The sequence below is a fragment of the Gymnoscopelus microlampas genome (assembly GCF_963454915.1).
Source record: "Gymnoscopelus microlampas genome assembly, chromosome: 3".
In the NCBI taxonomy this organism is placed as follows: domain Eukaryota; kingdom Metazoa; phylum Chordata; class Actinopteri; order Myctophiformes; family Myctophidae; genus Gymnoscopelus; species Gymnoscopelus microlampas.
Window position 1 is genome coordinate 14,810,268 of NC_139940.1, and position 12,651 is coordinate 14,822,918.

The window sequence follows — 12,651 nt, forward strand, 5'->3', positions numbered from 1 at the left end:
GCGTATGGCAACACATCCAGAACCTGTGCAACACGTTTCACAGCACGGCATACTTAGCTCTTGTAGTCGAAAAGACCCATAATTTGGCTACTTTTTTCAGCTTCATACATCATCTTTGGTGAGTGACAAGTCATCGAAGCAGTTGTTTGACTCTACAAATTAGTCTCAAGTGTGTTTCTCCCCCTGTCCTTATGTGAATCATTACTGGCACCTGTAGTGATCTTCCATTGCTTTGGGCCATGTACTGTACCTGAAAAACGGCTGAGGAGGATAAACACAGAGCTGTTTGTTTTGTTTGGAGTTTTCTGACATTTTCAAACGGCTCAAGAACAGTGATATAAACCCTGTGTAACAAAAAGGCTTTTGACTTCTTTCCCTCCCTCCTCTGTCTTGATTGCACTGCAGCAGCTGCCTGCTTCTTGGACAGACTACAGTCAAAAGAAAAGGGCCTCCAGACAAGTGTAATTATGGTTTTAGTTATCATGCCCATTTTTATAACTCTTTTCTCTTGCTCCCCCTGTATTTTGTTTTGACTTTGAAACCATTGATTAAATCAGGGGAAAGCCGAACTCCTATACAACCATCTCAGATAAAGATAAAGAAGTGGGAAAAGCAGTGATTATGCGTCTAGATATTATGGGATTAAAAAAAGATAATTCAAATCCCAAACCTCAAAAATATGTTACTGCACTCACTGACAGCAGTCAACACAGATGGAGAGTTGGAGCCCCTTTTCGTTTTGTTTACAAAACCCACAAACATTGTTTAATTGGAGCAGAGCTCAGCAGTAATAACCATAACCCACTATGCCTAGACATCTTGATTAGACAGGTGCAGACATTGCGTTCCATGTGACTTATCTACTTCTCATGGTATGTACATGAGCATTGAGGGTCAAAAGTCAATGAAAGCAAAGCTAATTGAAAAGTGAATTGAAAGCAAATGTAATCAGTACCTTGGCCAAGCCGTCAGTATTATGTAAAATCTCAGTCTAGACTGTTTTAGCAGATGAGCAGGAAAAGGATCATTTAAGGTGACACATTTTAAAGGAATGTGCCCTGCTAAAAAAAGAAAAAAAGAATGAATGAAAGAATGAAAAAAGTCAAATGAGTTAGTTTACCAATGACCACAGATACTTTACTTAACCTTCAGTCACAATCAACCTTTTAGAGACCGAGTGGAAAAAGGTAAGTTAGGTCAGGCCGAACTTCATTTCCTTTTACATTAAGGAATAGCCTGCCCTACACTGACTACAGAATCAACCTTTGAAGTGTAGTGAATAAAAGGGGGGGGACGGGGACTGTTGGCCAACAACAAACAAAGGCCTCATTGTCTGTTTGAGCCGTGCAGCTGAAAGCGGCACAGCATTCACAGAATGCAGAACATGCTCATGTTATGGAAATACTGGTCTGCCCGTGTAAAGTCTGCTCAATAGATCTGATACGATATCAGAGCACTTCAAAGGGCGAAGTCACATTCAAGCCGTTTGTTGTTTTAAGAAACCAAATATACCAGAAATATCATGCCTTTATGATACACTCACTGAGGGGTCATGTGTGGACTCCATAAGACTGTATCTTGTTTTTCCACCATTGCTACAGATTGTAATTACATTTTCCTAATGGGGGAACTTTCCTCTATAATCAGGTACAATGGTAAAGTTATATAGAAAATAAATTCCACATGTTGTGAGAACGTGTTCAATGGAAAGGAGTGATTGCTTCCATGCTCCACCAAGTGGTCAGCTAAAGGCATTAGGAACCCTTTAAAAAGTAGAACTTGAACCCTGCAGGATATATATTGTTTTATAAAGTGTTATATACAAATTAGTCATGCAATGAACACAAACCTGACGGAAAAAAATCCTCCAGAAATATCGATCAAATCCAAATGCCAATAGAAATTTAACAGCCTAGTAAAATAAACAATAGAAAAACTGTACATGTAAAGCTGACAGGTTCATGTCATCATCTGTTACTATTTCATTTTGAAATAGTAAAAGCTGAAAAAAATGATTGAAAAAAGGAAATGAAGCCATAAATCTGTCATTGGCCCGGGACGATTAACTGTATTAAGATGAACGTTCTATCCAGATTACAGTCTTTTTCATTGTCTCCCTAAATTTCAGACCTGATGAAGACCTGTGTGGGGTCGAAACGTTGTCCTCAATAAATGCATCTAGTGGGAGCTGATTTACCTGTACGATGTGCAGACTTCCCTTCCTGTTATTTCTCTTCAAGTAATTTTTGGGGCGGTATAACCGCCCCCTATAAGTGAGGTTTGGACACTGACCAATCCTGCACCGTGATTGGCCAATAGTCTACAACGCAGTCTACAACGCTAACCCTTCCACAGTCAATGCAAATCTATACTTTTGCAAAGTCAGCCAATCACATTACAGCTAGTGTCATCACCACTAGCTGTAATGTGATTGGCTGACTTTGCAAATTCAGGACTGTGATTGGCTAGCGAAACACATGACACATGTGCAGCCCTATGAATAGCAGTATGGACTTTAATAATGCGAAATTTGAAATGAATCCTGCCTTTCAACACCACTTACCCCCTGATTGCCTCTAACCTTCCCTCTATCTACCTACACTACACCTCTAACCCTGTTGTTAATACAAGGTTAGTGGTGTAGTTAATGCATTTGGTCACAATTCCAACATCACCTCAGTTTAAAGGATTTCTCTACTTTGGTCGGTACCTGTAACAAACCATCTTTCAATCCTGCCAAATAAAACCATGGCACTGTGGTCTCTCTCCAAATGTAAAGATCTCTATAATTATTATATTATTAGGGTATTTTCTCTACCTCTAATTATCTTCCTCAAAAAATGTATCTGTCTCACTCTAGTCATTTTTGATATGTCCAGGTCCAACGTTTCTCACAAAATCTTGCTCCAAACTTTTACAATGCACTCTGCCATAGATGACATTCTTCCCAATCTATAGGGCCTTATTTCCGACATTTATTTTAATTTATCATCTCTTGGAGATACTTCCTTTTATAAAATAAGAGAAATGGGAGGAGGAATTGGGGGGTAATACCTAAGGAAACCTGGAATGAGGTGCTGGACTACATCATGTGCTAAACTAGGTGTAATTCAATTCTAGGTCTTACTCATTTGTTTTTTTTAAGACTATCACAGGCAGTGGACAGCAATCTTTGGTTTAGCGCCAACTGACCAACAAATGAATCATAAAACATAAAGATGTGATTGCATTTAGCATTTTACTTGCCCGTAGGATTCTGCTGCACTGGAAACCAGAGAGCACCACCTTATGGATGAGCAATCCTATGCGACAGTTAGACCTTGAAAAGATTACATTTACTGGGTATATCTGAAAAGATAGGAGTTGAAAAACGACATGCAATGATACATAGCCCAATACAACCAATTTATTTACCCTCCTGGAAACATTTCCAGATAAAAAAAATATACAGTTAAAGAAAAGTATCAACAGATAAAATGTGGAGTTAATATAATACAGTATATTATAAACATTGAGGTTAATGGATTAAAGCATTGATGATGGCAGTCTCCTGACAATGACATGGGGTTTTAGAAGGTCATAGCACCATCGAACAGATCAATGTTTCTCAACCAGTGGGCTGTGACCCAAACGTGAACCGTGACATGCTGTCAAAGGGTCATGAGAATAATGTGGATACAGAAAACTTGTAACATTTAGTGCTGAACATTGGATTGTGACTTCATGAAGAAGGTACAATTTGTGTCCTGCGGGAAACCAGTTGAGAACCACTGAAACAGCTGTTATACGTGACATTACCTGAATGAAGTCTGTTCCCTTAAATGCATGGAAGTATAATATGCTAAAGAAAAGATTGTTTGATACTGACTGTTAGAACTGATAACGATGGCATTTTCCTGCACATCAGACCAACACAGATGTGGATCAACAGGACAAAAACCTCTTCCTGCAAGCCGGGTGTGGACCCGTCACACACTGTTAACCAGATTAGCCTTCTCCTCTTTCTGCTTGTCCACGGCTTTATCCATAGCCTCCAGGAAGCTCTCAAGACTTACGGTTGATGTCTACACACAATGAAAATGGAATGAAATTTAGTTTTCTTTTATATTACTTAATATTGTGGATGTTAAAATAAGGTTGATGTCTGCACTTCCTGTAAGTTGCTCTGGATAAAATGACATGCCTTTTTGTAAAACATACAATGGGACCAAATACTCACCTTTAGAAACAGTGCGTGGGACAGAAACGGGAGCTTCCTGAGTGCTCTTCCACTCAATCCTTTGCTTTTTCTGGAGAGGAAAAAATCACATAAAACCAGATTAAAGTGAAAATGATTCGTTTGTAAACGTCTATGCTGGGTCTAGTCCACAGAGATCTTGTCTTTTCAGCACCTTACACAGAAAGCTATCTAGAAACAGAACCAGGGTGTCTGCAAGTACCAGGAAGTTAAATTTAACTATAAAAAATATATTTTATGCCACCTAGAAAACATATACTGCATCAGGCTTCTGAGACATTACTGGACACAAGTTTTAACCACATTGAGTATTCACTTTTCTCAAGCCATATACTTGCTTTACCTATTTAAGGCCATTAGTTTGCTAGCTTCGCTATCTAAGGGAAAAATATATATATAACCATATTATCATACACTCTTAAAGGTAGGGTAAGTGATTTGCTTTTGTTACAATAAGTGTTAAATAGCTCTATATTCTGATAATACTCATTGCTATAGAGTGTTTGTTCAGTATTAGGAGTCTCCTTGTCTCTCCACCTCTTTATTAAACAGAAAATGCATTTTCGTTTCAGTTTCATTTCCAATTTTATCCAACCAGGATGGAGAACTCAATCAGGATACAGATTAAACAAGTAAAATTGGAAGTGATGACACTAAGAAATGAGCAGACAAAATTGGAACTGGAACACAATACAAATTAAGCTTAAAAATGGGTACTTTCTCCTGATTGGCTGAGATTTTGACACCTACCGAAACATTTATTTTCTGTTTATTAAAGAGCTGGAGAGACGGGGAGACTCCTGTTACTGAACAAACACTCTATAGCAATGATTACTATCAGAATATAGTATTTTAATCTTTTAACAAAATACTTTTTGTTTTAACCAAAAAATATCATCTACCCTACCTTTAACTAATCCAGAGCGATTTACAGTAAGCAAGGACAACACAAGGTAATATTGGGAATACCTCACCTCCTTTCCAAGACCTTTCCAAAACAAGTTGAATACAATTGAGTCCCTTTTAAAGCCTTTTTAAATAAGAATTTAAGACTATTTTAAAGACACCCTGCATGGAACCCATTGGGAAGCGTTATTAGGGATTGGAGGCTGTACTCACATTGCGAGGTTCCTTAGAGCCAGACTGTGTTGTGACAAATGGCTCTCCGTGAAGCCCATGGTCTCCAGCTCAAACAAGGTAAACAGCTGCTGCCGCGGGTAGATGATCTGGCACTGTATACAAACAAATCAAGTAAGTACACGCCTGGGTCCACTAGAACAGATTAAAGATAATTATTTTAAGGCATGCTTCTAGTGCTGCACTTGGTTGGTTTTGATAGGACTACGAACAGATATAGTTCTTACTGGTATATCATAACTTGTTATAGTGCTGCATTTTTTCCAAAATAACTTTTGCTGATTTGTGATTTTGATGTCACAATCAAAATCAGAAATGCTTTTTTTTGTATGAGGTGCCATTGGTGGAGGGACAGCCAAACATAAAACAATTAATGCAGGATTGCTAACGTTCACTGACATACAGTATAGGATCCATCGCTAGTGTGACAGAAAATTGTAGAACGAATGCTATCGGGTGTGTGTGCTCTCTCACCCTCATGAGCTCCTCCAGGCAGGAGAGGTAAATGTTATAGATGCCCTTCTCAGACGGGGGGCCAATGTACTGTTTTATGTCAGCTCTGTCCACAAAAGCCAGGTCAATCTTGTCCGTCACGTTGGACGTGGTCAGGATCACCACATTTGAATGCCTAACATCAGCATAGAAAATAGAATAATGAAAAATAAAGACTGAGAGGGTTGAATGATTTATGCAAACAATAAGAGTGATCTTAGTTAACTTGTGGGTGCCAGTTTCTTATTAACAAATGAGATTTGTGTTTTCGTGGTTGAGCGTGCAATCAGCTCGCTTTTCACGTTTGTTTTCTTTATCTAGACAGATTGCAGAAAAGCTATGACAGAGAAAGGTAGGGGAGGCGCAGGAGAAGAGCCATGCGGAGTAATGCGTTTCCATAAACGAGCGGCTTAACCAGCTGGAAATAAACGGGGATGACAGAAATGTTTACGCCATTTATACCCCATTAAGATAGGAATGCAAAAGAAAAGACAGGAGTGGAGGGAACACATGCAAAGTTGTGGTTATGTGGTGGGCACATTAACTGGTTGAGTCACATGACGGATGACAGTGCCCGAGGAGGGAACTTTTTTTAATATACAAGTTCTGACCGTTTGATCTGGTCGAGCTGTGTGAGAACAGAGTTGACCACTCGGATGGCGTCGGAAGGCTCCGTGCCGGCCTGGCAGGCACTCCTCGCCGCAGTCAGACTCTCCACCTAACCAGTGTACAACACAATGGAGTGCTTTCACTCATACACAGTTTACATTAACCACTATGACTATTTTTGGCAAAGAGATTTGTTGTAGAGGAAAAAAGCAAGTATAGAGCCCTGGGTGGCCCCAGTCAACTAATGTATATTGGGTTTAAGTGGTTGAAGTCCCGATCCGGACATGTTTTAAGAATGTAAAAACAATAGTCTGCTATGATTAACAATAGTATGTTGTTTAACATGGCTTTCCCCTGGAAACACTGTATCACTCACTGTAAAATTCTGGATCTATGAATATTCACATATGCTGCACAAAGAAAAGTGGTTTCGGCAAGTGGCTCATTTGCATATTGGACTATGACTATGGTTTGTGAAATCAGTGACATCACACCTTCAGTGAAAGAAGGTGAAAAGGAGGTGGCAACTTCTGCACGTTAACTGTAGAAAAAAGTGGAGTGGATGGGGAAAAAATTATGATTTTCATGTCATCTCTGTTGGTGCTATATCTATGTAATAATAATAAATAAATAAATTATTATTATACCTATTTCATCCCACGGGGAAATTCAGTTTTCAGCTTCACCCAGCAGAGTACTGCCCAGGGAGGATCACGGGGGGAGCAGTTAGGGGTTAAGTGTCTTGCTTAGGGACACCTCGACACAATACTGGGGTTGGGAATTGAACCTGGGACCTTCTGCTTCCCAGGTGGGCTCCCTACCCATCCAGCTATGGCCGACATTATAACTGTGATAACTCAACCATTTGCAACTTGCCTAGACTAGCAAAAGTACACCACTCAAAGTTTTTTCTGAATGTCTGGAGTCTGGACAAGAATAACACTTTGCCTATTTTACCTCGTCAATCAGCACAAACACGAGGGCTTCCTGGTCGTCTATCAGTTGCTGGATCTTCTGGAACATTTTGGTGACAAGTTTACCGCTCTGTAACAAAGAGACATTAAAGGTTAATGATTAAATACCTGCTCCAACATGAACACAATAAATTGATGTGGAGGAAAAGGAAGGCTATTGTACCTCTGAGAACCATTTGGAGAAGAGACTGTGACTGTTGATCTCCACAAACTGCCCATAGGAGTAGCTGGGGGAGGAGAGAGGAGAACATGGTGAAATGAAAGGAGTTGGGGTACAGTTACAACAGGAAGTGGGTTCCGCTGAATGAGGGATCACTTACCGAGATGATAGTCTGATTGACAGCTTCTGGGCAAGGGCTTTGCACAAAGACGTTTTCCCTGTGCCCGGGGGGCCTGGATGTGGGCACAGACAAACGGGTTTAATTACATTGGTTTTCATTATTATTAATATACGTGTCATATTCACGTGTCATGCTCACAATGAAGTCATCAGTCAAAAGCACATTCCTGGCGAGTTAATTACCATGAAGCAGAACTACGCGGTTCCACGAAATCAAGGTGCTGTCTACATTTTTGTCTGAGAAGAAAATTGTCGTTGAGACGTAATCCAGGAGCTAAAGAAAAACAGTTTTCATTTTAGGTATTTGAAGTTAAGAGGAATCATTTAGTCATTTCACCCTCACCAAAAAATGTTTTACCTGTGTTTTGATGCCATCCTCATATACCAGACTCTCCCAAATGCCATGAAATTCAGCTGTTAATGCAAACAAACATGTGCAGTCATTTCATTATTGTGACTTAACATGCATTTCCAATCATGCACCATGGAGGACTGAATGTATACAGGTTTTCAATCCACTTTGCTTGAATGTGAACTACTGTAGTAGCATGACACCAGCTACTGTAATGAATGGTTTACTTACTTACTCTGTACTAGGTCTACTCTTTTTTTATGCAGAAAATTGCCAAACTAAATCTACTTTTTTTATTATTTCATATTCTCCAAACTTTTAAATTACTTTTTAATTGTATTCAAATGTATTTATACATTTAAATGTATGAATATATACATATAGTACTATACATAGATGTATGAATATATACTGTATGTTCCTTTGAGATTACATTATTGCAGCTGGTTAAACAAGTGTTGTACAGTACATCACTTTTTCAGAAGGGTGGGCTAATACACTGTAGAGATATTAGGAGTAGTAACATAACTAAATACATTTGATAACAAGTAATACCTGAACTAATATTATTAGATTTTAGATTTAAAGAGGTAATAAGTGAATAATTTGGCCAACACTGGAAATGCGACATCAATTTCTGTAATTTGACCTAAGCTACTGCAGTGTCACATCTGCTGCTGTAGTGTTTGGCCTGAATAAAAAACAGCATACACTGCATACTACACCATAACATGTCATTTAAAATCCACTGGATTACAACTTTCAGTATCTCACCAGCTGGCAGGAGCCAGTGATTGGCTGCCGAGAGGTCCTGGTCATCCTCAAGGTTAAGTGTATTAGGGCCATCCTCGTTCAGTGTAAAGATGTGAATACAGAGTGTGGATCTCTTCAGATCAATAGGCTAAATGAAGGACAAAATAGTCATTAATATAGGTAGAGCACTGCACTCCGGCAGAAACCTCATATCTCCATATTTCAACGTTTTGTGTTTTTTCGTAACTTAAGGTCCTACTTCATACTACGTCATACAATAGTGTTGCACGAAAGTAGGGAAAATAGCCGGGATAAAAGCTCACCATTTATTTTTTTTCAACGGTTTTGGACATAAAAGGTTTCCACCCAACAGCAACGATTTGCTGGTGATAGATGGATGACGTATGACAGAAATTATTTGAGCGGTTTCATAATTCAGTCCCCAAAAGCTTATTAAGGTATTGCTAGTCAATTCTGGATAATATCCATTCCAGCTCTATAAATGCCAGACACACTTTGGTTCAGTTCAAAGTAGTGCACTGACTACACTATTCAAGTCAAGGCTTCATGCCATATATCCCAATACCTCTCCCTTATGTGATAAGTGCAAGCAGGAGACCGGCACACTTCTGGTTCTGCTCAAAAATGTCATTCATTTTTGTCCCTTATTTTTGATTACATATCAAAAGGCCTTGGAAGAAAAATATTGAGCCAGATCCACTACTGGCTGTGTTTGGATCAGTGGCATTTAATCCCTCTATTAATTCATTTGAGGGTCAAGCCATCTCCTTGTGCAGTGTAAATCCTTGTAAATCAGAATCTAGCCCTCTGGTTCCAGCAGTGGCTTAGAGACTTGGGCAATGTGTTACACATGGAGAGAATCCGGTATGCAATCAACAAAAAAGATCACGTCTTCCTGAAAATATGGCAGCCTCTGTTGGATAGGTGGTCGGTCTCCTGTGACGGAGCCCGTGTTCGAGGTGGCCCCTCAAGTGCTTGAGAACAGTATGGGTTAAGCATTCTCTGTGTATTTTCTTTATGTATAATATATTGTCTCAACAAGCGTATCACATATGCTGTCATCTTCTCTGATACTCTTTTGGCTGATGTAAACTTTTTCAACTTTTTGCCCTCTTCATTGTACCTTTTTATTTAATGTCAAATGTATCTGTTTGTTTTTTCAGAAAACTTGAAGGATTTCTTTTTATCACTGTTTATCTTTCTCCTTCAATAAAAATCATGCTTTTCCATCAATATTTTCTTGTTAGAAGAAATTAATTGCACTTGATTTAGCACAGTTAGATTCACAGAGCACATCTGTTGATGTTGTTCAAAAAGACTGAACTGTACTTTTACAAAAAACTCAGACAAAAAGGTTGATTCAAAAAATCGAATTAATAATTACGACCAATTTATACTTAAGACTAGAAAAAGAGCACAGGTCTCCACCAGGTTAGGTAGGTTATTGTGGCCTCCTGGTGGCGCTATAATAGGCCAATGTGAAAAGGGTGCCATTTCTTCTTGGGCCTTTCACGGCAATCGGACCTTGCATTCATGATTTGACAAAAAAATGTGTTTTGCTAAATTATACCTGCTGGTGGCGCTATAACAGGCCAATGTGAAAGGGTGGCATTTCTTCCTCGGCCTAGTGGGAACGTGCGTGTGAAATTGCACGGAAAGCGCAAGCTGCGTTCATGATTTGAGGCATTTTGTTCAAAACGGACCAATCCTGCAGGAGTGTGTGTGCACAGTTTCGCAGCGACCGGGCCAACGGTGCCTGAGATTAGCTGCTCAAAGACAGATGGACGGACGGACGGACACACGGATGGACGGACTGGGGGTAAAACATACTCTCTCGCTATGCCTTTCGGCCTGGCGGAGACAAATATTGAGTGCGTCATTACATTAAAACTAAGTTAACTAACAGACTCATCTTACCGTCTTTTCTACATCAACTATGGCCACAGATTGAACATGCTTCTTCAGGAAATCATCATCAAACTCAGTCCATTTGTGGTTTCCAAAAACTGTGCTGTGGCGGTTCAGTAGAGTCAGGACATTCATCTTCACCTCAGACCGTTTGGCGGTGCTGACAGATGCAATGAAATGAGACAGAAACAATCCATGGTAAAATAGTTAGTGAGTGAGTGAGTGTGTGTGTCTGTATTCTGCTTTATTTCCGAGAACTTTGCTCACATTCACATTACAATGAGCCAGGTTAATTCAATGAGTCCGTTACTCACCTGTACGATTTAACATGGACTTCCACATGGATGCTGACATCACCGGATTGTGGCTTGTGGCCAACCTCCATGCTGTCAGAATCCATCCCTGGACAACAAGGGATAGTCAGTCAAAGTTAAGAAGACCTCTAGTGCATGGGTCTACAACAGGGGGTCCGGGACCCCTAGGGGGTCCTCAGAGTTACTACAGGGGGGCCGCCAAATGTTTGTGTGATCCTTCTTTTTTTTTTTTTTACATTAACCACTTGAACCATAGGGGAACATTAGCCGAAAATAGCAGATCCACAAGCTCACAACAAGGTTTGGTGTAGGGGGAAAAGAAGAGCAGACAAAGCACAAGTAATGAGGGTTTAAGTAGTTAACTGTCTGAAAATACATAATTATTAACATGAATCCAACACAACACTACACATTGACAGTGTTGTCCAACAAGTCTATGAAGCTATCTATGAAAAGGTTTCATCTGCAATACAATTTTATACAATATGTAGTGGAGGGGCAGGGGGGGCTGCTTCATCTCTCTCTCTCACCTAAGGGGTCCATGGACTGAAAAACATTGAAAACCCCTGCTCTAGTGTGTTCATGTGGTGAGAGAGGGGATACTGTACATACAGCGAGCAGGGGGAACGCCTAAATAGATATTCTGGAATATCTTAAACATATTTGATATGATTATTAGGACCTATCGACCATACACAGCGACAAGCTTACAAGTTAAAACAATCGAGGATAATGATACAATAAAGTAAAGTCCAGGTTTCTATTGTGGGGTCCAGGGACTCTCAGGGTTCCTTGGGGGCTCTAAATTGTCCCTTACAAGTCTATAACTCTGACAGTACACACATGGAACCAAATGAACCCTAACGGGTCATTTCCATTTGTATACTGTCAGAGTCAAGGTGGGTCCTTGTTAAAGTTTGAGAACCACTGGTCTGGAATATATTCTAGAATCTATTACATACAGCAGTAAAGAATCTAGTTTACACAATGCACATTTTATTTAAAATAGTGAACAACGAGAACACACAAGCACAGACGAAGATGAAATGATGAGTCGCAGTTTAAATACATTCTATAAAGTTAAACTTGTTGTCATTATGACTTAGTTTAGCGTATTGCTAACCCATCTCAGCTCGTCGCTAGCTGCTCCCAAAAGTTACAATTACATTCATGTCAGCTCTATTATCTATCTAGTAACTTTAAAAGTAGTACCAACCTATAGTTGAATAAAGTTCATATAACCTTCTGTCGGTGTTATTGATGTTTATTGACGTTCAGACACTCTGTCGGTCAATCGAATTCAGCGCGTAGTTTAGTTCAACCCGGAACCACATCACTTCTAGAATCCGATCGGTGTTGCCAGATTTTGCAAGAGAAACAAAGCGGTCAGGTCTACGAAAACAAGGCCAAGAGGGTGATTGAAAGACATTTGGAAATGTGATGTTTGTTAAACATTTTGAATACACCAAACATTGGTACAAAATATTTTCGGATGTGGGTCTACCATCTACAGA

The 12,651-nt window shown here is 39.6% G+C and overlaps 1 protein-coding gene across 2 annotated transcripts; it reads right to left on the reverse strand.

Annotated features, from left to right (window-relative positions):
* Window positions 1-3,386: 3,386 nt before the first annotated feature.
* Window positions 3,387-12,470, reverse strand: trip13 (thyroid hormone receptor interactor 13). 2 transcript variants are annotated; one of them, XM_084051958.1, is made up of 14 exons: window positions 12,354-12,470; window positions 11,138-11,225; window positions 10,833-10,983; window positions 8,916-9,042; window positions 8,148-8,203; window positions 7,973-8,063; window positions 7,770-7,842; window positions 7,613-7,676; window positions 7,433-7,519; window positions 6,478-6,584; window positions 5,849-6,002; window positions 5,357-5,469; window positions 4,220-4,289; window positions 3,387-4,064 (listed from the first exon to the last, which is right to left on the reverse strand). In XM_084051958.1, the coding sequence occupies exons 2-14, from the start codon at window positions 11,221-11,223 to the stop codon at window positions 3,969-3,971; spliced, it is 1,275 nt and encodes a 424-aa protein (XP_083908084.1). In that variant the 5' UTR covers window positions 11,224-11,225; window positions 12,354-12,470; the 3' UTR covers window positions 3,387-3,968. The 2 variants fall into 2 exon arrangements, with proteins under 2 accessions (XP_083908084.1, XP_083908085.1); XM_084051959.1 differs by having other exon boundaries at window positions 12,380-12,454.
* Between the last annotated feature and the right edge of the window lie 181 nt (window positions 12,471-12,651).

What these genes read in the sequence shown, in the direction of transcription:
- trip13 (XM_084051958.1), bottom strand. Translation starts at nt 11,223, where the DNA reads ATGGATTCTGACAGCATGGAGGTTGGCCACAAGCCACAATCCGGTGAT. An exon ending in TGTTTGTGCTGATTGACGAG is followed by an intron (nt 6,585 to 7,432) that starts GTAAAATAGGCA and finishes TACACTGGTTAG; the next exon opens with GTGGAGAGTCTGACTGCGGC. An exon ending in CAGCTCGACCAGATCAAACG is followed by an intron (nt 6,003 to 6,477) that starts GTCAGAACTTGT and finishes TGCTGATGTTAG; the next exon opens with GCATTCAAATGTGGTGATCC.